Consider the following 27,994-nt stretch of genomic DNA (forward strand, 5'->3'; position numbering starts at 1 on the left):
CCCTCCGGAGAAGCATGATGACAATTGGTTTGTACAGCTTTGATCGCTGCTTTAAATACTGCCCAAGATAAACTGCAGGGTTAGCCCCCTTTGCCACTGGTAAGTAGAAAACCCAGAAGTGGCTATCAAGCATTGGACACATCAAATACTCAGCCTGTAATGATAAAAACTGGAGTTTAAAATAGCACATAGCCCTTCAATTGATTTCTGCTGGGAATAAATGGTACAAAATCACACTAAAAACTCATGTCTTATTGTATTTTTGAAAGTTTGTTCTGCCCTTTACAGGGCCACCATCACAACCACAGACAGAAAGTAAACACAGAGAGTGAAAGATTACATGATAAACAGACAAAGTAGACAAACTTAAATTGTGTTTCATAAAACACACGGGAAATTGATCTGGTTTTTTTTTCATTTTATTTTGCCAAGATTTTTCTTCTATCATTACTGCCGTGTGCCTCCCGCAGATCACAATACTCAAATAGTGCCACCCGTGTTCACATTTTGTTTTTTTTTGAATGTTGATGCTGATGTTAAGGATCCTTAAGGCATCCTATGTAAAGCAGCAAAGGCAGCAAAGCTTCCAAAGGTTGAGTCATTATTGTTCCATCCATGAGTGAAAAACTGTCACTACATCAGTAATTGATGTTGCAGTATATCTGGCTGATAATACAACAATTCTCTAAATGCATTTGAATCAAATCATGAAAATCATGCAAGTTTATTATTAATGTCACTGATGTATCTATCCAAACCTTTACATACAGACTGTTGTGTTAGAATCTAAATCTAAAAACTACCTAGCCTGTGCAGGGAAGTCACATTTATGCTATACTAATGTTTAATAACAAATTGTAACGATACTACTGAATTATATATTTATATATAACATGTTAAGAAGTGCTACAATTTAAAAAAGTTAAATATCCTAAAACAAAGGAATAGGTAAGTAAAATGCCTAAGATGACATTTGGGTATCAGAGCTAAATATTTCTGCTGTCAATTCTTTTCTTTTTTTTTCCCTCACATTATAATCATTGACTTTTAATACACTGTGGGAAACTCATCATGGCCCTGACCTACTGAGAACAATAACATACATTCACATTCATTCAACACAGATGCTATAGTATATATTAATGTTCTTATTTAAATGTGAACTCTAACCAAAAATAAAGTATTTGTAAAAATGTGAAACTTGAGTTAGTCCATCCATGACTAGTCCACATTACTGTAGGTGCTAAGGGGAGATGGGAGGATGAACTGTAGTTTTGCTAAAAAGACATTTTTGTATGATGTGTAAACAGAACAAAAATAAAATCAGTGTTTTAAGTGCTGTCTTCCAGTGCACGCTGCATAGCACGGTTTCCTCACTGCTACCCTCCAAAGTAAGCTGACAAGTTGTAAAGTTTAGAGCACAAATTATGGACATGCAGATGTTCAATAACAGTGGTCTGAAATTTAAGCTCAAAGTCACTAGTCACAACACAGCTGCCACAATGAGAAAAAAATTCAAATGATATGTTGTTATAACTGGAAAGTTTCTCATTAGAAAAAGATGTTACTGTGGCAATAATGAGAGCGGGATTTCAGAAATTACACTGATGGTTGAATGTTAAGCAGAAGAACAATGAGAGAACAAGCTGTCCCAACGTAATGCAACATGCTGAATGTCACTTTGATTAAGAGAGATGTTCTCTCTGATACCGGCACAGAGAGGCGAAACCCTTCAAAGCATCCACAGATGAACGGCAGCCCTGTGTACACTGCTTAACGAGAGCTCAGCTTTATTTTATGCAGGCTCAAAAAGAAAGTGAGACATGAGCTTAGTCGAAACGCTCAGGCTCATGTGTTTTGCCAGTATAGGAGTGGCAATGCTCCTTTTAACTGTTCTTGTTTTGGCAAAAAGTTTCTTCTAAAAAGATAGCAAGATATTAAGAAATGTTTCTTTTTATAATGAGAAAGTTTTCTCTATAGGACCCAAAAAGTTGCAAGAAACTGAGATATTGTTCTCATTTTATAATGAAAATATTTTCTCATTGTAACAAACTATTGTGTCATAATAACAAGGCACTTTTTTATTATGACAAACATAGGAGAACAGTGGTAGTTCTGCACTGCCAGAATAGTTTATATTGAAGAAAGAAATCCTATAAGTTGTGTTATAAGTTGATAAGACAAAGCTTAGCACTGAAATATCTCTTAATAAACATTTTGCTTATATATAATATTGTTAACATATGCCATCTAGTCGTCTGGATTAACTGGAATATACTTCTATAAACTGCTACAGTACTAATCAAAAAATGTTCGAGACAGTAAAACTCTACTGAGGATCTGGGTGTGCACCAGACATGCTCATTTGTATTTTGTGATGAAGACCCAGAACCTCTACCAGCCCTGTCCCTGAGCGGGGCACCCTGATGTGCAGAAGGTGTCTCTGTAAATGCTTGATCCAGTCCTCCTGGATAGACTGTGGACCCTGGAAGACGAGATCACAGAATCTGCAGGAACAGGAGGAAAAGCTTGGGGTCACTGACCAATTTGCTATATTTGGGAAGCTGGGAGTGAGATTGTTGAATGCATAAGGTGTGGTCTGAATTGTTTGCTATGATTGCATAAACTCCCCAGCACCAAGGTCAATATTCTATCTGTACATGGACTGGCCTGGGTTGGTGTGCACAAAAAGAGATGTGCAGTGTATTGTTTTGACAGCTTTGCAATTTATTAGTATAAGAGAGAAATCTAAAGTTGATTCTCTCCTAAGGCTAGTTTTGGAGTTTATTGGGCAAGTATATTACTCTGAGGGGTGGTGGGATGAATGTGTTGGAGTTGTGCTTCTCTAAGGTGGGAGCTTAGGTTGTTTCAGGGCAACTGGATGCTGTGCTGGAAGAGGCTGTCAAGAATGGAAAAACGACGGTTAAAAGAGGGTTCACTGACAGCAGCTCAGGCCTTGGGAGTGGAGTCCACAGTAAGTTGGACATCTGTCCCTCCCAGTTCGATGTGGGGATGGAGTAATCAGTCTCACTGCTCCCAGGAGGTCTCTGAGTAACTAATCAGGTGGCAGCTGATGGGAGACTGGTCAGGTCGAGAACTAGGAGAAGCTTACTTAGTGCTTAGTGCTTAGAGCCTGCTTAAAAAGAAACAAGTCAACCAAAGTGAGCAGTGAGGGCAAGCAGACAGTACAGTTCTGAGAACCCACATCGACATTCTGTCCTTACCTGGCCCCGCATAAAAGTAATTTTCTAGGATCCCCTGGATATGACTCTTGATAATTCCATTCACTTTGCTTTGGGACCACCTATTTCCAGGTCACCAATGATCTTGATTGTGACTGATCTAGAGAGCAATGCTTCAATTAGGCAAAATTATAGTCTGTGTTTGACAAGAAAACCATCTTGGAGTAACCACATGGGTTGTACTCCTGGGTTACCACACTTAGTGTGTCCCATTCACATTTACAGTTTGGCCAGCTGTAACATTGGTTGCAAGCACTTTCTTAGGGGAGTGAGTGCTTGGGAGATGCCCAGTGGTAGCTATTCTATAAGCTATACGATTTCTTGCTCAAGCCTGACAACTGGCTCATGTTCTGGCTTACACATGTACCTACATACGAAATATGTAACTGGGTAGAGAGCACCCTTAAGTCACTCTTCACTGAAACAATCATCACATGTAAGCCTGAATTCTATGTACCTGCATGTGAGCCTGTATATCTCAGGATTCAAGAAGGGGAAAATCTTCTTTTCTTGGCCAGGCCTTAGTCTTGGCTTCTTCTGCTTATAATCGTAGCCTGAAAAGAGAAAGCACTGCACTACTTTACACTGACAAGAGGAACTGATAAATATTCCCAAAGCCAAAGTATTATTCACTCCTGACTATTAATGATGACTAGAAGAATCAAGCAAGCTGTATGTTACTGACAAACCAAGTCATCTAATATCTACCAATGCAGCGTTCATCTCAAATATTTCTTCTAAATATGGTTCTACAGATTGATTTGATTTTTAATTTTAAACTGCAATACTACTGATTGCATTGCACAGGAAACACACACATATTGCTATTGTATATTGTCAGAAATTTACCTGTTCCTTCAAAAATACCAATCCTCTTCCTGTGCGCGTAGGCTCGAAGACGACGAGGAAGCCTGGGGAAGGTGCTGTTACACTGAATACAAATCTTGTTGGACTCACATTCCCCTGAAAGACAGAACATTGAAAAATGTTAGGCAAATGGTGGATCAAGACATTCAGGCTAAAATTATGTGACCGCATTTTCCATTTTGTTATTCTTTGAGCATTAAATACATATTTGATTGGATGATGTTCATTCTCAGTACAATTTAGCTGATACTTAGGTTTCACACCAAGGTTTAGGATTATCAAACATAAAATAGCCTACTGCAGTATTTAGAGACAAAAGCTTTGTGTTTGAGTTCATGCAATAATTTTATTATCAAGCAAAACTGTTACTCCCAGTGTGCTCTAAAGCCTTCTTCTACATGGTTTCACTCTAAGCATCTGATTTACACTTTACAGTTTGAAAAGTGTTAGTGGTGAAGTTTAACACAATTTTGTCTTGTGTCTTTAGGGGGGCTATTTTCACATACACCACCTCATGAGAGTCACAGAGGATTCATAAACTATACAAAAAATCACAGATCTGTTAGTCCTATGACAGAAAACTGGCAATGACACTGCTGTGCACCATATTTAGAACTGGGATAGTTGAGTAGATATAACAAAAGTACTTTGAAAAGATTCTACTTTTCAAAACAATTTTAGATTAAAGGAATACAAAACCAAAAAAGAGAATCTTGGACTTCAGGTAAGGACAATAATGGGAATGTAGTAGAGTTAATAACCTAATGGTACACTACAAATTGTATTCTAAATCAGTTTTAACAGCAGGACACAAAGCAGAAAGCCATCTTTGGGAGTTTACTGCAGTGGCCACTGTTAACACCACCATAATGTCCACACAATTTAAAGCAGAACTTAATAAAAAGTAATTTGATTCTAAATCTTAACCAACGTCTTTCTTCAGTACCTGACTGAAATTTTGATTTGGACAGACATTAAACGAAACTGTGCAAACACAGATGATGGGCGTCCAACTAAAACATCAAGAGGATCTCATGATTTTTTAATATGGGCTTCAAAAGCACTTTGGCAAAATTCAATCTACCGTATGTGTTTTTCCCACAGATCAAACTGTTGTGAACTCTTCTCACATTGTTTAACTGATATCTACCGGTACTATACAGATATGTGTGAAGAGATGAATGTTTATAATGAAATATTCATGAAAATCAGATGACTGAATATCAGTGTCCCTAAAATAAATAGAAAACTTCTCTGCAATCAAACTGAGCTAAAAATGGCCCGCTTCTATGTTAAGAAAAGGAAAAATACATAGAGAGGAAAGGTTTTCACTTGATTTCAAAATCTTCTGTCCAAAAGAAGCAATGTGGACACACCACAATTCAAATTTAAGGAGGAGGAGGATAGCATCCCATCAAACAAACATAACAGAAATCAAGAACAACTATATTTGTATTATATCTGTTCACATCTTTTTTCCCTTTAAAAGTAGTGCTAAAGCATTTATACTTTATATCAATGCTGCAGTTAACATGTTTTTAAGATTTATTTGCTACTGTACCTCACCCTTTGAAAATCAACCTGCAGATATCTGAAACTTGAAAAACCACCCATGACACCCTGAAAGAAATGATCGAGCCTAGTGCATGAGACTTCATACCATGAGCCCAGTTTGGTTCCACACTGGTCACTGTTGTCTCTTCCACGTAATCTTGGGTCAAATCACAAAGCTTCATGGTTTCATGATCTTCCTGGATGTTTCTTGTATCTGTCCGTCTCATCTTAAGCAGCTCAGCTAAAGTGCCTGAGGAGGACTTTGTGCTTCTTTGTGCTTCTACTGAAAGCTTCTTCCTCTCGGAGAAAACCTCTATTTCCTGTATTGGTACAAAGCTGCCCAATATGTGATGTGGAGTCCTCATATCATAATGGATTTTCTCTGGGATGCCCATTCTCGTCAGGACAAGGCCTTTGCTGCTGATTAACTTCTGAGGGACAAAGACTTGTGAGGGAAATTGGCTCTTGTTGAGGACCTGGAGGATGTTGCGATGTTCCTTTTTGTCTTGTAGGAGTTCATTTAGGACGCACAGTGGGGACTTACTGGTGCTGGTAACACTTCGTCCAATTTGCTTCAGATGCCCCCTCACATGGTTGGACAGACCAGTCTTAGTGTCAAACCCACCCCAGCACAGGGGACATGTGTGTTCTCCTTGGGTTTTTGGCTTCAAAGCTAAAAGATAAAGTTTGTCATTAAAATTCAAATAAAAAACAAAAAGACCAAACTAATTTTTTGGATATTATACTTTTTTGGATTGCCACAATCATTTTTTTTCCCTTAAAAACATCAAATGAGACCATGGGAACAAGGTGATGATGTGAGCGGTCATTTTGTAGTGATGAAGCTAGAGAGAATTATCACCTGAGTCGGCATAGCTTTACAGCTTTATGGCGAGTTTCTGCTCACTGTTTAGCTGTCTGCAGCTTTACCCTAATGCTTTCACACAAACTACCTGATATAAAAAAAAAAATAGTTGGCAACAAGAGTGCCATATCAAAATAAAGGTGATAATATGTCTATGTTGTGCTCACAGCTTTCATATGCAGCCCCCAAGTGACTAAAAAAGACTACTGCATGTTTAAGTATCATGAATTAGTAACCAGTTAGCCAATACTGGTACCTCTTCTCATTTTCCAGGTGCCACAGGGGGTCCCTCTGCGGATTCGTGGTTGATGGTCCCGCAGTGCAACTTGCTCTGGGGACACCATGTGCCGAGCGTTATAGCTCAAGCCCACTCTGTGAAGGTGCCCTCGCACATGATTGGACAGACCCACTCCAGACTCAAACATGGCAGGGCAGTATGGACAGGGCTTGTGATCAACCCCTGGTGCGCAGAAAACATCAAAGTTGTCACTTGTAGAAGTACAAGGCCACTCTGGGGAATCATCACACACTGTGGTTTCAAAATATTCCTCCTTGATTACGAGTTGCTCTATGTCACTACAGTCTTCATCTCCATCATCTTCTCCCTTGAGTACATGAGGGCTTTGGTCTTTGGCTGAAAGCCTCTTTCTGAAATACCTCCGAGCATACAGGTTCTTTTTATTCTTGCTGCTTTCCAAGAAGCTGCTTGTAGCTCCACTGGTGTCATCACTGAAGTTATTGCTGCCCACACCTTTCTCTAACTCCCTATCTGCAGACTCTTTCTTGAGCCTCTGGCTAAGCCTTACCGATATATTACCATTCAAATTGTCAGTAGTGCTATGCAAGGGTGTTGACATTTCTTTCATTGATAGTGAATTTTGCTCTGCTTGTGCTTGTGCCCAGACGTTGTTGCTACGCTGACAGAACATTTGGTCTAATTTAAGATTTCTGGCTAAAATATCAGCGGTTGCAGGACAGTTTGCCTGCATTGAGCTGCCAAAAGCCTTGCAGTCATTGTTTTCAGCGTCTTCTTCTTCCAAGCAGGTGAGATCAGTTGACACATCTAATTTTTCTGCTGGTTGTAGGAGTAATTTTCCACTGCTGTCAACTTTCCACAAAGATGGAGAGAGAATGTTTTTGGTGCAGCCGACACTGCACTTAAACTGAGAATTAACAGTTTTGTCATTGGACATTTTAATGTAAATGTTCCTTTTTTTACAAGAACCACAAGGGAATTGAGCTGTTTCCCCAAAGGTCGACAGATTTGATTGAGAATGACCACAGTGTGTTTGCTGATGCTCCAGCTCAGAATTTCTTTCTAATACTACTTTGCCTCTTCCACTGAAAATACCCATTTTATGCTGAAATGGAACAAAGTCCGCTTCGTCTAGATCATTAGTATGAATCACTTTCTTGTACTGAAGCTGGTCCGTGTTGAGGTGTGCAACATGTAAGTGTGTTTCAAGTGCCTGCTGTGTCAGAGTGATGAAGTTACACTCTTCACAGAAGTAGTAGTGCTTTAGATTATCCTGTGTTTTAGCGTGCTGGACAAAGATTTTAGGACCTTTACAATCGCATGCACACCGAGGGTTCGATCTGTCTTTGAATGCAGTGTTTTTGAGACCTTTGATTTCCTCCATAAGTTTTTCCAGTCTGTCTTGGTGAATAATATGGCACATGAGGGAGTTGCTATCACAGAACAAACGCCCACACTCCCTGCATATAAAGGGCTGTGAAACATTCTCACTGTTCACCTGATTATGCTTGCCTAAATGATACATCATATGTCTATGGAAATGTATTTTTTCCTTGAAATTAACATTGCATATTGTGCATGAGAAGAAAAGCGGATCTTGTTCAACTTGTTCTGTCTTCAGGTGTACCACTTTTGGACTAAAATTGTCTTCACCTTCACGGTCATCTTCCTCATTACAGCCTTCCTGTGCTGTGCTATAAATGTAGTGCTCAGAGTCTGAAGCCGCGTTTCCCGAAAGATCTTTGAATTGCACAGCAGAATATTTAATATCAGACTGCGTACCCAAAGAATCATCGTAGCCAGTGTCAACATTTTCAACATCGCTCCCAGTGCAGAAACAGAGGCGTGTATGTGTGTGATTTGAGCTGTTGTTAACCTTTTCTAGAGAGCCTGACATGCTTTTTACATATGTATTGTGCTTCATCACTTTGGTCTCCAGCCTTCTGTCATTGTGCAAGAAGTGCTCTCTTGCTGAATCCCATCTGATTACTTCAGAATCATCATAATCATCTGAGGAGCTTTCTGACCATTCTGCATCCTGTTGAGATCTTGTTTTCATTGTCTGTTCTGTCAAAGGTTGGCTAACGTGCATTTGCTCTGCACTGTCACCTGACAGTGTGGAACAGGCCAGTTTAGACTCATTCTCCTCCGAGTGAGACAGTGGTGTGTTGACACCTGGCTGTGTGGCCAGTGTTTTTACGACGGGACGTGCTGTGTTCTTCCAAGCGTCTGATTGAAGCTCACTAGGTGGTGGTAACACCTCGGGGCTCGTGTCCTTCTCCGCTTGCCATGCTGCATCCAGGACACTGTTGGATAAAACAGTGCCTTTGTTCAGGACACAGTGTACCTCTGAGGTGGGGTGTGAACCAGGTCCATTAACAAGTGCTCCTGAAGGCAATGAATTGCCTGCATGGGGAACAGCAGGGACACTGCTGTATACAAATGGATTCGGCTGGGTTCCATTTAAAGGTTTTTCGTGTTCATCTGAGGACAGACCCGCAGCATTGTTCTTCAGGGAGAATGTGTGACTCTGTAATGGCTCCTGAGTATGACCTGTGCTGTCAGACACAGATTCCACGTCTTTGTCCTCTTGTGCATTTGGCTTCACATAAGACATAGTAGCAATACTTTCTGAAATATAAAAGGAAATCACATAATGATTACATGTACTTTGCATTTTTAATCAGAGCAAACAAATCAAGTAATGTTTCATAATCATAATGTTTCCCTTATTCAAGGGCAATATTCAAACTTCTCAAAAAAAATATTGCAAACGTAGATTGTAAAATGAAACACTGTTGCACAACAGGTTTAACAAAATCATGCTGATAATTTGAAGCTGTTAAAAAAATATTTTTTGGGGGGCTATTCTCCATAAAATGAGAGCGGCATTATTCTGTGCCGCATTATGATTTTCCAACACCCTCTTTCGCCACCTCTATTCACAACAAACCCTGCTGTTAGCCCTGAATACCCTGGTGAGGATGCTTAATTATGTGAGCGTACCTCTGGGATACAACCTTCCTGCTTCTCCACGTAAAGTTCTCAGTCGTCTGCTAAAATTGACCAATTTCCATGGGAACAAAGTACACCTCCAATGAGATCATATTGCGTCTTATCACTTTGTGATGGTGCCAACACAGATCCCAGCGTGAGACTGTTGTTACTTGAATCCTGACAAATTGGCAGGCACACAATCTGTCTAAAACTCAAACACAGACCCAAACAAAGAAAACATATGCCTCTGCACATACACATACAATTAACCATTTACTTCATTTTTATCTGAGCAAACCTAAAAAATTGATGGATTTGAGTCATTAACAGGATTAAAATAAGCATACAATTATGTATGTAAATATGTGTGTGCTCCATTTTATAGCAGATTACACTATGCTGTCCAGAGCTGATTTAGTTTAAAATGTATGCTCAGTGGATTTGACATCCACGGCTGGTCTCTCTCTACAGGAAGCAGCGTTGCTAACGAAGTGGTAAATTCAGTGTTAATGAGTGGCTTCACTGTTACCACCTCAGAGGTAAAACCTTCCGAGCTCCATATTCTCCCCATCTGTTGTGGTGTTAGAGGTTCGAAAGGGGAACAGACGCTCTCCATTTAAAGCGAACTTCACTGTTAGCCCCAAACCGCAGGGTGGCAAAACCATCAAAATATCTTGGTTCAAAAATGTGTAAGCCTCATTAGCAGCCAACTCACACAACTCGCTGCTATATATAACGAAGAGGGGTTCAACAGAAATATAATTTTTAAAAATTCATTTGCTTCTATTTACTTCATTTAGTCAATGTTAAAAGGCTGACTTTGCCTTGCCTGAAGATATTTACTGGGATTATAAGCTTTAATACAGTTAAGCTGTATGGGCAGATCAATCTGGTATGAGCTTTTACTCACCCCGTCTGCTAGTTTCCCCAAGATACTAGCCTCATTTTTCAGTTTTGTAAATGAGGGTCATTGTCAATGTTTACTGTTAAACAATAGAAAACAAACCAAAACACAGAGCAGTCTTTTGAATTTTTTACTTCCTTGTTTGTTTGCAGATTGTATTTTAATTCACTGTGAACTTCTGGGACAATACAGTTGGGCATATCTATCTATAATGGCCCTGCAAATACTTCTGTATATGTGAATTTTATATTGTTAAAGTAACCTGTATTTTTAAAGTCTTTCCTCGATGGATAAAATATTAGAAACAGTCCTCATACCCTCAGTAGCCGCTTTGTTAGGTACAATAGCACAGTACAATGCAATCCAATAGAACAACTCTGTATGTGAATAGGATGGGCAAAACATTAGAAACACATCCCAGAGTAATGCAGTCCATGACAGAATTAAGACATGTGTAACCTGTGTCAACAAAAACTGACATCGTAGAATTGGCTGTTAGGCTGTTGTCTTGGGCTGCACTGGACTGTGCAGCTGTATGTAATAAGCTTTAATTTGCATGAACAGCAAAAATGAAATCCCTTCGGGATATGGAGTTAAACATGATCTCCTGCAGCATGCTCTGATAGTTGGTGGGCGGGTGAGTATGCCATGTACTCACATCAGTATGTCTTTGAGTCTGGCTCACAACCTCACTGCATGACAAGGAATATACTCTTTCATCTTGCTGTCATTCTCCACCATGTACAATCTTATTTCATGAAAATGTATTAACATTCGCCTGTAAAAACTTTTGCCCTCAATTATTTGTGTCATTACATCAGGTAATTGTGTAAGCAAGAATTTTACGTATGTTCAAATCAAGAATTTGTTTCCCTCTCAGTGACACTGAGTTCAAAGGTCAACCATTATTGTACGACCCGTCAGTGTATTTTCTCATCTACATTTCAAGAACCACATCTACTTTAAGGCTGAACTGTATAGGCGTGTGAGGACCACATCCTGGTCTTTCTCACATCTCCTTTGTTTGATTGCAACACTGACACAAAGGAGCTCTGACTTTTTCATAACAGGATCTAAAGACATTGTACAAGAACAACTACGGTTGTGCAAATAAAACAAATATTCACTTTGTTTATATTAAATAAATTAAGAAATGTCTGACATGAAGCACAATATATTTAACCCTCTATGAATAAAAGCTGTATTTGTAAAGAAAAAAAAAGAAACTGCTACATGTATATATTAATTTATATTATATAAGTATAATGTGACGTGCATGTTACAGCAAGACTGTGTACTGACTAAGGTGACTAAGGTGACTAAGGCATTAAAAAATGCTGGATGATTAATGAAAACATCTTGAATGAAAAAATGATGCTATTGTTATTACAACAACATGTAATAATAATGTGTTATAATGTTACTACATTTTGCAATGAGGACAATAACAAACAAACTTGTGTCAAAAATAAATGACAAATAAAAGGCTAAAAAATGATATGGCAGTTACCTTCAGTGTTTTAGCTGATGCTGAGATGATGGACACTAACTGAAAAAGCACAAGAACAGTTTTAGGTTTGGAGCAGGTGGGCACATCACAAATGTCCACCCTGGTAACGAATGTTCAGATATGACTGCAACATCACCGATACCCATCTACCAAGCATCTGTGATACTGGTGAGCACAGAGCCCAAAAAAACACTAAAAGCCAGAACCCACCCCAGCCAGAGCCTTCACCCTGCTGCTGCCTGGCATTTGTCATTTTTGACAACTACCATTTCATTATAAAAGAATAGAATAAAAACAGAAGAGAATTTTAAATCAATCAAATAACTGACAATAACAATAACTCAATTAAGTGATAAGAAAAAAATGAATCAGCAATTGGTTGAGTCTATTATGAGGACATAATGCCGTTTTGTAGTACCAGCTTCTTAAAAGTAAGTATCTGGTGCTTTTTCTCTGCTTTGTATCATTGTAAATGGAAACTTTTTTGGGCCTTGGGCAGTTGGCTAGAAAAACAAGCCATTTGACAACATCACCTTGAGCACTAAAAATCTGTGAAGGGCATTTTCAAGACAAACCCATTATAAAATAATCTGCAGATCAATGAATAGTAATTCAGGACCATGTTCTGCTGTCCACTACAAAGGCAATATGAGGAAGAGTCTGTAGCTGTAGGCCTGTCAGGCTGTGAATGTCTAAGCAAATTCTTTCTTCCTGTTCGACTGGAGACCCAGGCTGGCAGCACAGTGGAGACGGCACTAAAAACCAACTGGGACCAGTCAGCCAAACCATTTTGACTGCTGGAGCTGTCTGTATGGATCAACAGCCAACCTTATATTCCTCTGCCATTGCCTTTGCTGGAAAAATGTCTAAACAAGAGGAACCACGGTCCCTCAAGTACCGCACTCCACAACTTCCTCAACTAATGGGATCTATTGATTTATTTGACACAATGTGAATTTATGAAGCCGCCTCTTAAGTGTGACAGTATCAAAGTGTGGCTCAAAACAAACGGAGAGATTCGGCTTGACACTCCGGTAATCCCAAGGTGAGTCTGTTCTCTCAGCAAAGGTGCCACAGTGAAAAGAAAAAGAAAAAAAAAACAAAAAAAAACAAACAGTTAACTTCTCTGCTATCTTAGCCCTGCAGTGCCAAGTACTAAATCAAACAGCAAAGAGGCAGAAAGAAATTAGCCACAATACAAATACCACTTTCCTTGATGTGACTCAGTGATTTGTTTGGCAGAAGAACGTGAAAGTAAAAAACACAGCAATGACAGATTCATGAAACACCCTAAATTTCTTTAATTTGCACAGGAGAAAATAGCGTCAGCTTCACACAATGTCTTTGTCTGTATTACATACTCTTTTATCCCACTCAATTCTTGTCAGCCAAAGGTCATTTCCATAATAATGGTCTCCATTCTCCCTAATGGGATTTTGGCTGTGATTATGTATGCCAGCGTCTTGTGCAGACACTATCAGCCCTGTCATCCTGAATTGCACAAATGTAATTACACTAAGCCTTTGATAACTAAACAATGTAATTTACTGCTTGAGTGAAAATATATACTGGAATTCTACGACTCAAATTACACACTAAAGGAAAACATATGAGTACCATAGGTGGTATGTTGGGAAGAAAATTGTGTTCTTTATAGTAAGGACAAATGAAATGCTAATGCATGCTTTAACCACAAGAATACTGGAGTACATTCAAGCAAAATTCACAGATAAGTACCCCTGGAAGTGTTAAATTAAAGAACTAGTTGGACATTGTTTAGGAAGTACTTGTATTTGCTTTCTTGCTTGAGAAAAAACAGTGACTTCATAGTGTCTGTTAGAATATCTGTGAAGAATACACACATTGTACATAACGGAGAGCTGCAATGAAACAGAAATCTAATGTCACAAGTTGATCACTGTCAGGTCAAGAGTACGCAAAGGGTTCAGACACGTCTGTAATAGCGGTAGGAAACAAAGGACGAGTGTTCTTAGACAGCAAAGTTTAAAATGAAATAGTGTAAAAAAAATAACTTTGATGAGGGTGTTGGTGAATATTATGGATATGAACCACAACCAAAGTAACAATTACATTAGTTTGTATGCCCACAAAACGTGAGAGAGCTCAATGCACCACAACTTCAGAAAACACGCAATACATCATTCACAAACAATACATCATTCAATACACAAATATGCTGCAAATACACTGTAGTGTCTGAAAAGAATTTCCTTTACACGTTTCCTAAATGCTGCACGTGTTGATGAAGATGTTTCCTTAATTTGCTTGTGTTTAGTCTATTTGCATGTGTTTTATAAAGTTGTAATGCCTTTAGCTCTCTCAGTCCCCATAAATAGCAAGCATCATAGTGGATGCTAATTTGTCTTTTCTAAATTCCCTTGTCTAATTTGTCTTGTCTTGAGTCACAGAAGTGAAACAAAGGCTAGCACAATATGATGTCAGGACCGTAGGACTTCAGGCTTTCTGATTTATAAGAAACTAGAGCTGCTCAAAGTCAAACTAAAAGTAGCTTAACATAAAGAGTAAAAACAGGAGAAATCAGCTAACACAGCTAACTCTGTTCAGTAACACAGTCTATCTACTGAAACAGTAGCTCCACAGCTCATTAATTAACACATTGTATCTTTTTTGTTTAATGTGTAAAAAAATGAACAAGTTGTTTTTGGTGCATTTTGTTACCTTCAGATAAAGCAAGGTCCCATTTTTAGTCTAATCTGAGCTAACAGGCTGCTGGGTCTATAAAGATTCCAAAATTAGCCAATTAATCAATAAGTCAATTGAAAAAGAAAATTAGTTGCCAAACATTTTGATTATAATTGATCATTTCAGTCATTTTTCAAGCAAAAATATCCAGTATTTGCTGGTTTGGCTTTTTAAATGTCATAATTTGCTGTTTCTCTTTGTCAGAAGTAAATGAGGAATCTCTGGGTTTTGGATTGTTGGTTGAACAAAAGAAGCAATAGGAAGACGTCACTTTGGACTCTGAGAAATTGCGATGAGAATTTTTCACTGTTTTTTGACATTTCAGAGAGAAAACAATAAATCGAATAATCATGATAATAATCATCAAATAAGTCAATAATGAAAATCATTAGCAGCAGTCCTAGCACATAGCTTCATATTTAGCAGATACACATGGGAGCTGTATCAGTCTTTTCATTTTGGCAAGAAAGCCACTGAGAATATTTCCCAAGATGTTGAACTATACTGCTTTAATAATAAGTTTATAATCTAATCATTCCCAAACCTGCCCACAACAAACTTCATCTTGCGTCGCCGCTCTCTGAAAAAAGTGGAATGAGTGAAATGGCTGTGATGGTAGATTTACTGATGAAAAAAGGTGAAGCGAGAACATTCGGAGTGATAAAAGGGGACAGGGAGCGAGTGACAGTTGGGTTAAGACAGAAGTCATGTTCAATAGCAGGTAGAAACATCAAACAGCGAGTTCACAGGAAACCCATGCAACCTTGTCTTGAAGGAGGATTTTCTGTTGTGTGGAGTAGATTATATCTGTTCAAGCTGCTGACACGGCCTCATTTGCTGCCCGTAGTGTTGGAGGGGGATTAAACGATATAAACTTTAAAGCTTTAAACAATACCTTTCAAAATTAAATGGATTAAGGGAGGGATGTCTGATGGGGATTTCCCAAGGCTTTGTTAGTTTTAAACTCTACTCCTTCTAAAGGGGGGGAAGAAGAAGAAGAAGAAAAAGAAAAAGAAAAAAACAGCAGTCAGAAATTTCTCAGGCATGTGACCGTTTTTAATGAGGTTGCTCTCACGTTGAGGAGGGCAGTGGGCACAGGAGGGCTGCCAAGCAGATGGCTCTCATAAACATCGTATCGGCTCTGTTTAGATACACGACTTCTCGTCTCCCAACACTGAGAGGAAAACAAACCCGACCATCACCACAAGCACTACCCACTTGCCCGCTTTTGGCAAGCTGTGCCGGCTCGTTGAAATGGCACATTTCCATTTCTTGCATGTCTGCTACAGAACAGTATGCATGAGCTGCGCAATTGATATACATAACCTCTAATCTGTTCTAAGTATGCAGAGAAGATGCAGCGATTGCAGTGGTGGCTATTTTGGTTTAGTGGCAGTTAGGATGTTGACTTTTATTAAATGTTATTATTACCATATAACTGAAATATACAAATACTAAGCAAGACAGAAGTTGTTGCTATGATTAGGTATGTTCAGATGTGTCCCTCCTCAGCTGAGATGGAGGAAAATGAAATATATAAAACTATATGTCAAACTTTTTTTGCTGCCGCTGTGCTGTAGACACGTGACCACTCAGATGAAAGTGAGTCGATGTCAAACTGCTCTCCAAATTGAGGACAGGCTGCACACTGCTGTGCAGACATCAGTGAGCTTAAATATGGAGGCATGTCAAGCATCGCAGGAATTAGGATGAAATCTCTCATTATCTTTCTTTAAAACATAATATGAGTGCACCACGGTAGCAGCAGGGGCAACCAAAGTGAGTCCTCAGTAGTCACCTTGAATTCTATTATTAGACCAGGACAAACAACACAAAACAGTAACTGGATCAAGTGTGTTATTTGCAGCCTCTGATTGGGTTTAGAGGCTTAGACGTGGCCAAAATAAGCACTGCTATGATCACACGGGGTCAAAGAGATGACATGAACAGTGGAGCCTCGAGCGAACAAAGAAGAATCGAGCCTCTGAAGAGAAAACTGCGGCTGTCAAAAAGTCACAAGGAATTCAGGGGCCAACAAAAGCCTATTTATCTAACTCTATCAGGAAAAGTGGACAGCTTGAGCGCAGTAGCCTTGACAGCAGTGGGATTCCCTTGTCATTTCCCAAGGTCCAAGCGCACACACACAGACACACACACACACATACACAAACACACACATACATACACAGACGCATGTAAGGCGATTATTCAGTACTGCTTGTCAATTGTACCTTTTCAACCCGGATCAATGAGTTGTCTTGCACCAGGGGCCCGTATCAGCGCCAGTCATTAACATGTGAGTGCCACTCTATCAGCTCCAGCTCCAAATAAATCAAAGGGTCGGCCACAGAAGAAAAGGGGCTAATATTTCCTCAATAACCCCAGAGAGACACCATGGAGAGATGCAAATTGCCTCCCAGGAGACCCCGGGGGATGTGAAGGAGAAACTCGCTGGGAGGCAACGGGAAGCTAATGAGTATAATGGTAAATGTATACAAGGAGTGGGAGAAAACCCTCTATTCATACCAATTAATACAATCTTATCAATGGAGGTGTACTGTAGAAGGAGGGCCCATGTCTAACCCCTTGCCCTCCTCCCCACTTTCACCTCGCAAGCGCCTGTATTATTCAACACAGGCCAGGCCACGGTCATTAGCCCTGTGGGAGACTGAGCCAGGCCTAGGGAGTTAAGGAGATTTTAAAAACCACTCACTCCTCACATCAAAACAAATCGGGCCGAATCAAAGGCGCTCAAAAATGTCCTTTCTTGGAGGGGTGAGGGAGGAAGCTGCCATTGTTGTGAAAGCCCACTTTCTGCAGCGTCAATAATAAAATACAAGACAGCACCAAGAAGTCGCTTCATCAGTCACGCTGCATTTAAGGAAATAAGGATCACTGATGATTAGAATGTCGTGACATAAAATAATATAATTTAAACCATAATAGTGTTAAATATCCTTGCATAATAACGAGAAAATGATAGCAGCATCACATTTTAATTAATTAAATGGTTCTTAACAACCGTGACATTTGAGCTTCCATGATTTTTTTTTTCTATATCATTAGCAGATTAACAGGATTTTTTTTTTGTTTCCTGTTAGAAAAGAACACTTAGTTCACTGAAAATGCAGCTGCTAACACTATGCCAAAGACCTGAACAAATAAAACAACGCCACATACCAAGTGAGAAATCAGGGGTAAGATTCTTTCACCTGTTTCTGATACAAGAAGAAGGTTGTTTCAGGAGGTGTCATTTTCCTTTCTATTGCGTCTTTCAAATTACTGACATTTCTAGTTTACTCATGAAAGAAGTGAACTTGTTTAGAAGACTGGTTAAAATAATCTCATCCAGCTGGCAGATTTTTATGTTTTGAAAATTTAGATTTTTTTTTAATTAAAAACAGAATGGTACTTCTGCTGCTTGTCTAGTATGCCACATGTGGACACAATAATAAATGCATTTTTTCTACAAACTTCTTGTTTCAGCTATTGCCTCCTTCGAGCAGTGATGTAAACTGAACCAAATCTATTCCAATATCAGACATCACCAACAGACGGCACCTGCAGCCACAGAAACTAGCTAAAAATGCAAAGTTTCCTATTCTTATGCACTTGGTAGTAAGGCTGTCATTATAATAAAATTTAAAACTCTGAGAGAATGCCAGTATAAAAAATGATTCTCTGTACCTTATCACATGGCAGAAACAAAAGTCCACAAAACAGAATAGAAAATATTTTCGTTTTCATGAACAACTTGCATACAGTGCTGGTACAGAAAAAGTCCATGAAAACATTAGAAATAATGTTAATAGTAGATAGTAGTTGTAGATCTGTTTTTACAAAAGCTTCAGTAGTTTTGATACTACATATGTGAATATCTTAACGTTTTACACTGAAAAATTTGTATAGTTAAGTATTGACACTTTTGTCCATCTTACTTGGAAGTAGATATTTAAGTCACTTTTCCTTGTTAAGAGGTGACTGATATTTTCCTAAAAGGTAATGCTATGTACCACAATCATGCCCTGTTGAGTTTTCTTGTAAACAAACAAAGTTTCATTCAGTGTGCACAATACAAACAAAACAAGTTCCCTCTCACAAAAAATTACTCCATAGTGCCAGCAGTGGACAAGAACTGGGACCTTTAAGCTACCTCTGAATCAATATGGCAGAACAGATGAAAGAAATCAAAGAGGTATGTAGTTTTCGGAACCATTTGAACTACCTGAGAGGGCAAACAAATGCTTCAAAAGCATATAAAGAAGAGGAAGAATTGCCTGAATCTATCATTTTGAAGGTCATTTATCAGGGTAGAGAAATGTACCCGACAGCAGCTGATTGGAGGAGGATTTGCCTCATATAGATCACCGAGGCAACTGAAATGAAGGTTAATCACTATATAACTTCCTACATGTGTAATCCTATACTCCAGATTTCATTGAGCATAGCTGTAAAAGCCCTCCGTCAGCATAATTGCGCCTAACCTGTGCCCCGCATGCTCACATCTCTGAAATATCACATCCAACTCTGAGAATAAGTGGGAAATTAATGAGGAAAGTGCTGAGCTCAACCTTAGATAGGTATCACAGAAAGGGTTAGCCGCCTCACAGCTCATGTTCAATAGAAGCTCACTAATCCGAACTCTCAAAGACAGAGGTTGTTTGGACTTGTGAAATGTTCTGAGGCGCAGATACAAGACCATACTGATTTGACATTCTTGCAGACGTGGGTGCATTTAGATTAGAATCAAATTTTAGATTTGGTTATTCAGCATAATCAATAAAACAACAATTGCCTCAGATAATAATAATGAAATGCGCTAGGACTATTCCTCAAAAATATGCACTAAATGACAAGCATAATACTAATAATAACAAAAATAATAGTATTATTGTTATTGTTGTTGTTGTTACCCCATGTAATGGATTTTTTCTTTCATACATTATTCACTTTGCGATTTCCTCCTAATGATAGCGACCGTGTAAATAAAAGTTTTTAAATAAGCTATTCTTTGAGTCCATCCATTATTCCTTTTATTATCATATGTATCAATTTACTGTGATTTCACAGGCCACATTACACTGACGCTGCTCTTCAATGTATCATCCCTTTTGAGTGAGAAATGAAAGCATCAGTGATCATATTCTGCCCCTTAGTGGAGGAAATGGTCCATAACTTGAGTGAAAAAGGATAATTGGAGGCTTGATCTGCAGAGGCTGAGCAGCAGGCTGGATTGTGGACATCCGAGGCTCATGACTTAGCTGCTGTTTCAGTCAGCCTTTGATGAGCAAAAACTGTCTCACCTGCCAGTCCCTTAGATTTAAGTAAATCGGTCTCTCCTTTAAAGCAAAGGCCTCTAAAATAAGAACAAGTCACTCTCATGGATCTTTAAAAGTGTACGTGTAAATTCAGGTTTATGAGCATAAAAAATCTCTAAAACTAGAAGCTAAAAAGAATGAAAATCCAAGTTTTGGTGTTGTTGTGACATAGAGCATCTTCAAAAGCTGCTTGCTTGAGGGTTTTTATATAATCAGGCAGCATCATGTGTTAGAGAATAAGAACCACAGATAAAACCCTCATCCCTGGAAATTCATCCAAAATATGTTACTACAAATCCCTCTCAGTAACGTTGTCTTCACTGCATGATTGTGTGTGTGTGTGTGTGTGTGTGTGTGTGTGTGTGTGCCACCAGGAAGCAAAAGCTTTCTCATATCGCTTCACTGTATGCTACTGCAGCAGCAGTCAATGTTCACTAATATGAACTTAAATGTAAGTAGGAAAAAAGACAAATATGAGAGCTGAAATTACGGTAAGAGGATTTAAGTCAGATGTATTTGCACACACGTATAAAACCAATGAAATACCTAAAAAGAGGTGGATTTATTACAAATCCTACTTGTAGCTGCCATTAAATATATTATGGATTCAGAAAGTATGGGAGTTAATGAGATGGAGCAAATCACATCTGTATGAAGATGTGAAATTCTATAATGGTCATTTGAATGCATTAAGGTCATCCTAGCCACTCCACACTCTCTGAAAACGCATGCCATACAGTTTGTTTGAATTTTAATGTATTTGTAGATAGAGGTTAAGTTGTAGTTGCAGCATGGAAGGAGGAAAGTCAGTGACAATAAGGTGAATAAATGTTTAGTAAGCATTTAGCAGAATTACAGAAGATATGTGTATTATCACAAAAGACCTGAAGATACCATGGCAGCACAATTTCTGGGCGCATCACAAAAACTGTTGCCAAAATTGTGAAAACATGACATTACTCATTTTTCTGCAGTACTGTAGGTCAGTGCAATTCTTCTGGACCTGAGGGGGGCAGCATAAACACCTAAGAGTGCTGTAGTCTGCTGTTAAAAGCCAAAGGAACAAGAAGAACTCCTACCAGCATGGAACCACAACATGGAAGATGGTGACAATGCAGCTGCAGCAACAGCTCGGCCTCAACCTGTGGAAACGAAAAACAGTAAGGGTTGTGTATGAGAGTGATCGCTTAGGATTAATAATAAATTTGTAAACAAAGCAAGATGCAAACTGCGCCATAGAACTTACAGAAAAAATGAGGAACTATTTTCATCATCATTCTTGATTTATTGAAAGAATTCATGGTGAGTTTCAGTTTATGTTAACATTACATTAACAACATATCCAATGGGTTATTTTTGTTATCATGAAATACATGTTAGCTTTATTTTGCTTGAGACTAATGGCATTGCTGTGTAACCAACTGTGTTACGATGTTTACAATGCCTAAAGACCGATGTTGACTCTAACGTAAAGTAACTATAGTTCTTAGCAGGATAACATCCTTACTGCTCAGTCTGTGTCATCTGTCATCAAAGTATAAATGAGTATATGGTGAAGTACATTCATTCATAATTTTGTTTTTTCTTTTTTACCGTGGCGTATTGAGATTTGTGGAATTTAACTGGTATGGCGTTGACTATTGCGGTATCATAACATCCCTGATGATTTCAATGTGGTGATAATTTCAACATCAGATTTCATGATAGTGGCTTACATTTTAAGAAAATACAATAGGGACTACACTAGCTAAACACTAGCATTGTGTCACTGATTCTGCTTTACACTAGAAAATAATCAACAGCCAGCTTGTCACTCCCTACAACCTGCCAAGCGTGGGAGTGGAAGCACTGACACATGTAACTGACATCTCAGATTTAATTTGACTGGTAATCACACCCAGCTATAGTTTCAGAGCATTTCACACATCTGAGCTACAGTTTCAGGTGTTAAGCCGGTAAGGAGACATACAACTGTGCCTCTAAATGATAACACCTCTTCAGAGAGTCACATTTTAGGTTTATGCACTGCCATTGTGATTGCAATAATGATAATTATTAATAACAAGAGCACACAACGCACATTTTCTTGCTTTTTGAGTTAAAACACAATCAACACTCATTTTGAATTCAGTTTTAACCACTTCAACTCAGTCGCTATTGAAACGAATTATTAACGTGTGTCACTTCACGGCAGGTCACTTCATTGTGATTCTTGCCAGCTTCCCAAACCATGAGCTGATTACAGCACTTCTGACAAGAGACAATATTCTACTAATTCCACCTGTGTTTGTGCCGTTTGAGAAAGTGGACCTCAGTAATCATGCAGAATGCTTCACAGTGTGAACTTACCAGTGCTGATTCCGCCACATTGCTCTTACAAAACACAGGGAGACCAACAGTCACAAAATGTTCTTTAACTTTGCTAATAAAGCTGAGAGATGCTCACTACACGTATCACTGATTTTTCTAAAAAACCAAATCAATAAAAGCACGTCATCTTTCAGAGAGACTTTGTGACACATCTGATGCAGCCTGCCTCAGGGAATGTGTCCCAGCAAATCCACACATGACAAGACGATATGATTTAAGCAGTGACATTAGTCCAGAAATGCGAAGTTGATGAATCAATTCACTAATTAAGAGTAAATTAACCACTGTAAATATATATAGATATATATACACATACATAGATACAGATATACACAGTGTTTTTAATTTACAACACATTTGTAACTCTATAACTTTACATCTCTTAAAAAAAATCTCTGGGTCCAGCTTTTCATAAGTATTTTTACTGTTTTTCTCTATCTTACAAAATGGCAAACTTGCTTTTGGATAAAACAAGCCTTCATGTTGGCCTCTGGGAAAACAAACATTTTTTTTAAGATCCTTTAACAATTTAACACGATAATGAAAACAATGTTTGGCTGCGGTTCCAATGGGAACTGGCAATTTCACATTGATGTCATAAAAGTGAAAACAGGAAACTGAACAGCTCGATATGTTTGTCACCAACAGAAACAACTGTGATAGTTATTAATTTCATGTCGATGATTTAATGAGTCAAAGATTGAGCGAGTCAGTGTGATTCTATGAAAACATGCCGCCCTTATTTCTTTGCCTCTGATATATTTCTGCAGAGCTCAATGTTCTTGGTAGATCCACCTGATTACTAAAATATCTCATCTCTGCAGCTGCTCCTCAGCTGGGTTGCTAATTCAAGCCAGTGTACTCCCATTTAAGTAGTCCCAGGTGTCTTCATTTATAGCTGTGTAAGCAGCCAGCCAGGCCAACAGAGAACCTATAACTGTTTGCTATGCTGAGCATTCAGGGACTTCAGGCATCTTGGTTAAAATATTTGACCTTGTCAAGTGACATATAATCAATTTGTGGATAACACGCCTCAACCAACTGATTTATTTAGTCGAGCAGTTGACTCCTTTACTCTCTGTGGTATTCTAATGCAGTAAAACCTACACTAGGCTGTTAAGCTGCCACTGACTTCTTCCAATAGCCGTGAAAGCTCGTCCTTAGACACCTGCAGGGAGTGATGGACCCACTTATGTAAGTATAAAATGTCCATTCCTGATAACAACTACAGTGTAAATAAACTCCTACAGATCCAGTGTTGTGCTGTGGTGTGTCTCCATTGAACTACTGAGCCAGAACAAAAATAACTATAAAATACTTCCACAATCCAGGAAGAGTACCATCCGGCTATTCCAAGAATTAATCCAAGTTCAATCAATCCCTGCATCGTTTGCTTTGTTTTGTTCAATGTCCATAATATTTCCACAGGAAAACATTCAAATCTGAGAAATTTTTACCAAGCATAACTCACATGCTTGGTAAAATGCATAACCCACACCCCCATACACGGTATACTGTATATATACTGTAATACACGTCAGAACGACTTAACTAATTTACCATAATAGTGTAAGAGCTGTATGACAGAAGAGCAGCAATAGCTCCTTTACAGAAGAGGCCAGTGCACAATATATGCATGGACAGTGTGTGGTTGAGCAGGCTGCTGCCAGGGATACATCCCTGCCAATTTATGATACAGATGAACATGGTTTTCACAAGCTTAGCAACCAGTAAAGGCCAGATATTAGTGAGAACTGTAGAATTAGATTTTAAGTACAGCCTTTGTAAATATAGTGCAGTATGTGGTGAAGAGGGAATGAGTTCACACACAGACTCACGCTTAACATGTTTGGCTGGGCCTTGTGAAGACCAAACAACTGGTCCAAGACTGCTTGAAAAGGTCCCAGTCCACTTCCAAGGGTAACTTTGTGATTTTGGCATTATTTGAAAAGCTAAACTACTAACAAATCCATGCACTGATCATGAAATCTGTTCCATCTTATAATCAGTCTGTTAGCATTTGGCTACTATGTATGCTGGGCACCTTGTCAGTTCTTAAGAATGTCTCAAGTCTGACAACTGTAAGTGATTTTGAATAGAAGTCAGTGGTAAAAGTTGACAAGTTACTACTAAGTTACAGGTATCTTAAATGAATATTTCCACTAGTAAGAAATTCAACATTTGTGTCAAGAATTAATATTTTGATTAGTGGGAAATGACTTGTAGATATATTTAATTAGAACTGCTACTGGCCAAAACTACATGATGGAATTCTAACTTAAAAATCAAGCGTTGATATCTATGATCGTTATTAACTGCACTTTCAGTGTTAAAAGTTCTTGAATACAGTAAACAGGTTGAATAGTGTTCCATCTGACTTTAGCGACTGCCGGAATTTGTGGCAGTTAAGACCTTCCATACCATGTGGGTCTTACAACCACATTGTCTTCTCCTCACTCCCACCGTTTCTACTAGGCCGATTATAGTCAGACACTGAAGGCAATTATGAAAGTTAAAATTTACGGTGCAAGCATGTCGCTTTTATAAATATAGGTCCACAGTATATCCTAGAACAGTTATCAGTGTAACAACTTTAACTCCTCTTTCGACATTACTTGACAGTTCTTCAGTCCAAAACGAAGCAATACAGCTGGGTTGCACAGTGCCATCTCCAGACGAGCTACGATTTTATCTAGACAGGCTATGCGACAGCAAACCTGACTAGACCTAAAAAAACACAAAACTGTTTCAGTAATAAAGTGTTGAAGTTGCAACAACGAAGCAATCCGAGTAAAGGTAAGACTACACCTCGCTCAGTCAACAGTCACTGCAGTGTGTTTACACCCTCACAGCGACCCAATACACCAGGCAACGATGTATCACTGCGCACATCAAGCTGAACAGCAGACTGAAAACCTACCTTTCCTTACGACGACCCGTGTCCTCAAGTTTGTCGTTACACTTGACGCCATTATTTGTCTTTAACCGACTGTCGCTTTTTTTTTGTTGCTTAAAAACCACGCAGGCTGCACTCAGGACAGAAGAGAAGCGTGTTCACGGCGGAGGTAGAGCAAAAGAGCGTCACACCGACCTCGACAGTGTAGTCCCTCGACAAACAACGTACATCACTACTGGCTTAAATTAAATAATTCACCTATAACATCCCACTAACGCGACAAATGTCCCCAAAATTTGGAATTGGAGGACAACGGAATGTGACAGCACAAAATTTTGTGAATTAAGTGCATGATCTTGACAATGCACGTTAACCTACTTTTCTAAAATCGAATTTAAATTTAGACAACTTTTTCCACCTTAAATACTTGACCCATACGCATACGTGGAAATGTCCTAGACTAAAGATATTCCATCACAAGTAAAAGTCCTTAACTTCAGTGTTACTTCAGTAAAGGTAGTCTACACAAGTATTATCAGACAATGTAATATCAAAAAAGTATCAAAAGTTAAATGTAAGCTTCAATGTTGTAGTTTTCAGTATAGAGCAAATTTTACATACCATGTATACTACTGGATAGATTATTAGTATAGTAAAACAATAATCATAAGAATATCTTGTTTTTATATACAATCGTATGTGCAATATTTCCATTGGACATGTAATGCAGTGGATGGTTAAAGTAGCATAGGCACTAGAATGGTGTTCAAGTTAAGTTAAGTCAAGACAATGTCAAAATTGCGCTTAATGCAGTTTACTTAGTTACATTGCAATGCGTGACTTGTGGTAAATCATAATGAAATAAAACAAAATAATAATTAATGTATTATTCATTAAGGTTGGCCTGTATCTCCGTAAACAGGACGAGTAGCTGCTGTTGGCCTGGGTATAGTTTCACAAACCACAACAGTGTCATCCACTGGATTAAAAGCAGGACGGGACAGACAAGCTTAAATTTGTCTTATGTGACCATGAACTGAATTTCAAACTGGCTGTAATGAAAGTTTCACTGGGGGGAATACACAGGCCTGCTGTTGTATATTTAATGTTCAATTGCTCTTGTACAAGTGAAGCAGTGAGCTTTAACCCTCATTTAAATTGTAGAATAATGATGCGCAATGCATGCCGAAGATGCATTATTAATGCTTTTGCATGGTTTTTCTCACCCAAGTCTTATTTCCGTGGTTCTACAGGAAAACCATCAGTCAAACCTCATGAGTCAGGGAGAAAATCATGTCATCCTTAACGTGTTTTAGAACAGGTGTAATTACAGTTTATTTTCATATTGGTGGTATTTTCTTCGTTTTAATTCGCATGACTCCCAACACACTTTCCAGGAACACAAGTTTACACAAATATTTTTAATCTAGTTTCTGATTTCCACAATGATGAACTTGTATGTTTCATTTACCTTCTGTCTCTGCTACGCTTATTAAAATGCATCCAAAAGGTATGGATCATGTTTAGATTATTTTTTGTCAAAGGTTAAGATGCAAGTCTAGCATGCTGAATTACATTAATGTTGCCATAACTTCACTGTAAGTCCACCTTATTATTCTATACAGAACACAATGAGGTTAAACCAGATATTTCAAACCCTCACATAACTTTCATTGGGTTGTATTGTGTTGTGTCTATGTGTCAAACATTGAGCAAATCAGTCTGTGTGTGGTGTCTGCAGTGGCTGATTGGAGGGGTAATTCTCATATTCCTACACATATGAAATATTGATTAGCTTAAGCAAAGAACTAACAAATCTTTGAATGTACACTGCTCTGGTGACTGCTATTATCAACAAGACGTAGTCTGAAGACAAGTACAATTTCTCCAAATCTGATGAATATTCATGGACTGGGCAAAATATGACTTATTTATTTTTGCTAAATAATTAAATGTGTGGAATGCAGATCATCAATCATTAATATTGATATATTGAGAAACTGTAAGATATAAATATTTGCGCATAAATATTTATCTACTCCATGCCAGTGTGTATTAACTCTAAGGTTTAGCTCCTTATTCAGCGGAGATATGTTTCTTTCAAAGCTGTTTCTAAGTCACTTACCGTATTTGCGCTTGCCTCACTGATCTCAGCTTATCACCATACCCACCTCGATGGCAGAAAACACAAAGCAGTTCCAAGGAGTGCGTTGTCTTTTTGTGTGAGATATGGGGATTGACACAAGCCCTCTGTTTTCAGAGCATGAAGTAATTCTTTTAATGGCCTGCCAACTGTGCACTCCAAAGTTTGATTTTGCTCTGTAAAATGAGAGCAAAAATCTTGAACAATTTATTATGCTGTTTGTGCCTCGCTTCACTAGTTATCGTCTGCAATTTATTTCCTACCTTAGGGTGCTGCGAGCCATTTTTCTCCGTTTTCAGTGGCTCACTTTTTTTTTTCTTTTTGTTTTTTTCATTTTGCTTGATCCTG

At 38.6% G+C, this 27,994-nt stretch overlaps 1 protein-coding gene across 4 annotated transcripts; it reads right to left on the minus strand.

The window, feature by feature from the left end:
- Positions 1-819: 819 nt before the first annotated feature.
- Positions 820-21,381, minus strand: znf644b (zinc finger protein 644b). Of its 4 annotated transcripts, XM_046392495.1 has the most exons (7): positions 21,317-21,361; positions 12,196-12,234; positions 6,785-9,415; positions 5,770-6,336; positions 4,092-4,205; positions 3,700-3,796; positions 820-2,507 (listed from the first exon to the last, which is right to left on the minus strand). In XM_046392495.1, exons 3-7 carry the CDS (start codon positions 9,399-9,401, stop codon positions 2,330-2,332), a joined length of 3,573 nt encoding a protein of 1,190 aa, XP_046248451.1. In that variant the 5' UTR covers positions 9,402-9,415; positions 12,196-12,234; positions 21,317-21,361; the 3' UTR covers positions 820-2,329. The 4 variants fall into 4 exon arrangements, with proteins under 4 accessions (XP_046248451.1, XP_046248450.1, XP_046248452.1 ...); XM_046392494.1 differs by lacking the exon at positions 12,196-12,234 and having other exon boundaries at positions 21,317-21,381; XM_046392496.1 differs by lacking the exons at positions 820-2,507; positions 12,196-12,234 and adding an exon at positions 2,534-3,097 and having other exon boundaries at positions 21,317-21,381.
- Positions 21,382-27,994: the final 6,613 nt, after the last annotated feature.

Source organism: Scatophagus argus, chromosome 6 (genome assembly GCF_020382885.2).
Source record: "Scatophagus argus isolate fScaArg1 chromosome 6, fScaArg1.pri, whole genome shotgun sequence".
Lineage (NCBI taxonomy): Eukaryota > Metazoa > Chordata > Actinopteri > Scatophagidae > Scatophagus > Scatophagus argus.

Coding starts and splice junctions, on each gene's coding strand:
- znf644b (XM_046392494.1), bottom strand. Junction 6,337..6,784: donor CACCTGGAAAATGAGAAGAG/GTACCAGTATTG, acceptor TTTATCTTTTAG/CTTTGAAGCCAAAAACCCAA. Junction 2,508..3,699: donor ATATACAGGCTCACATGCAG/GTACATAGAATT, acceptor CTGTTCCTGCAG/ATTCTGTGATCTCGTCTTCC.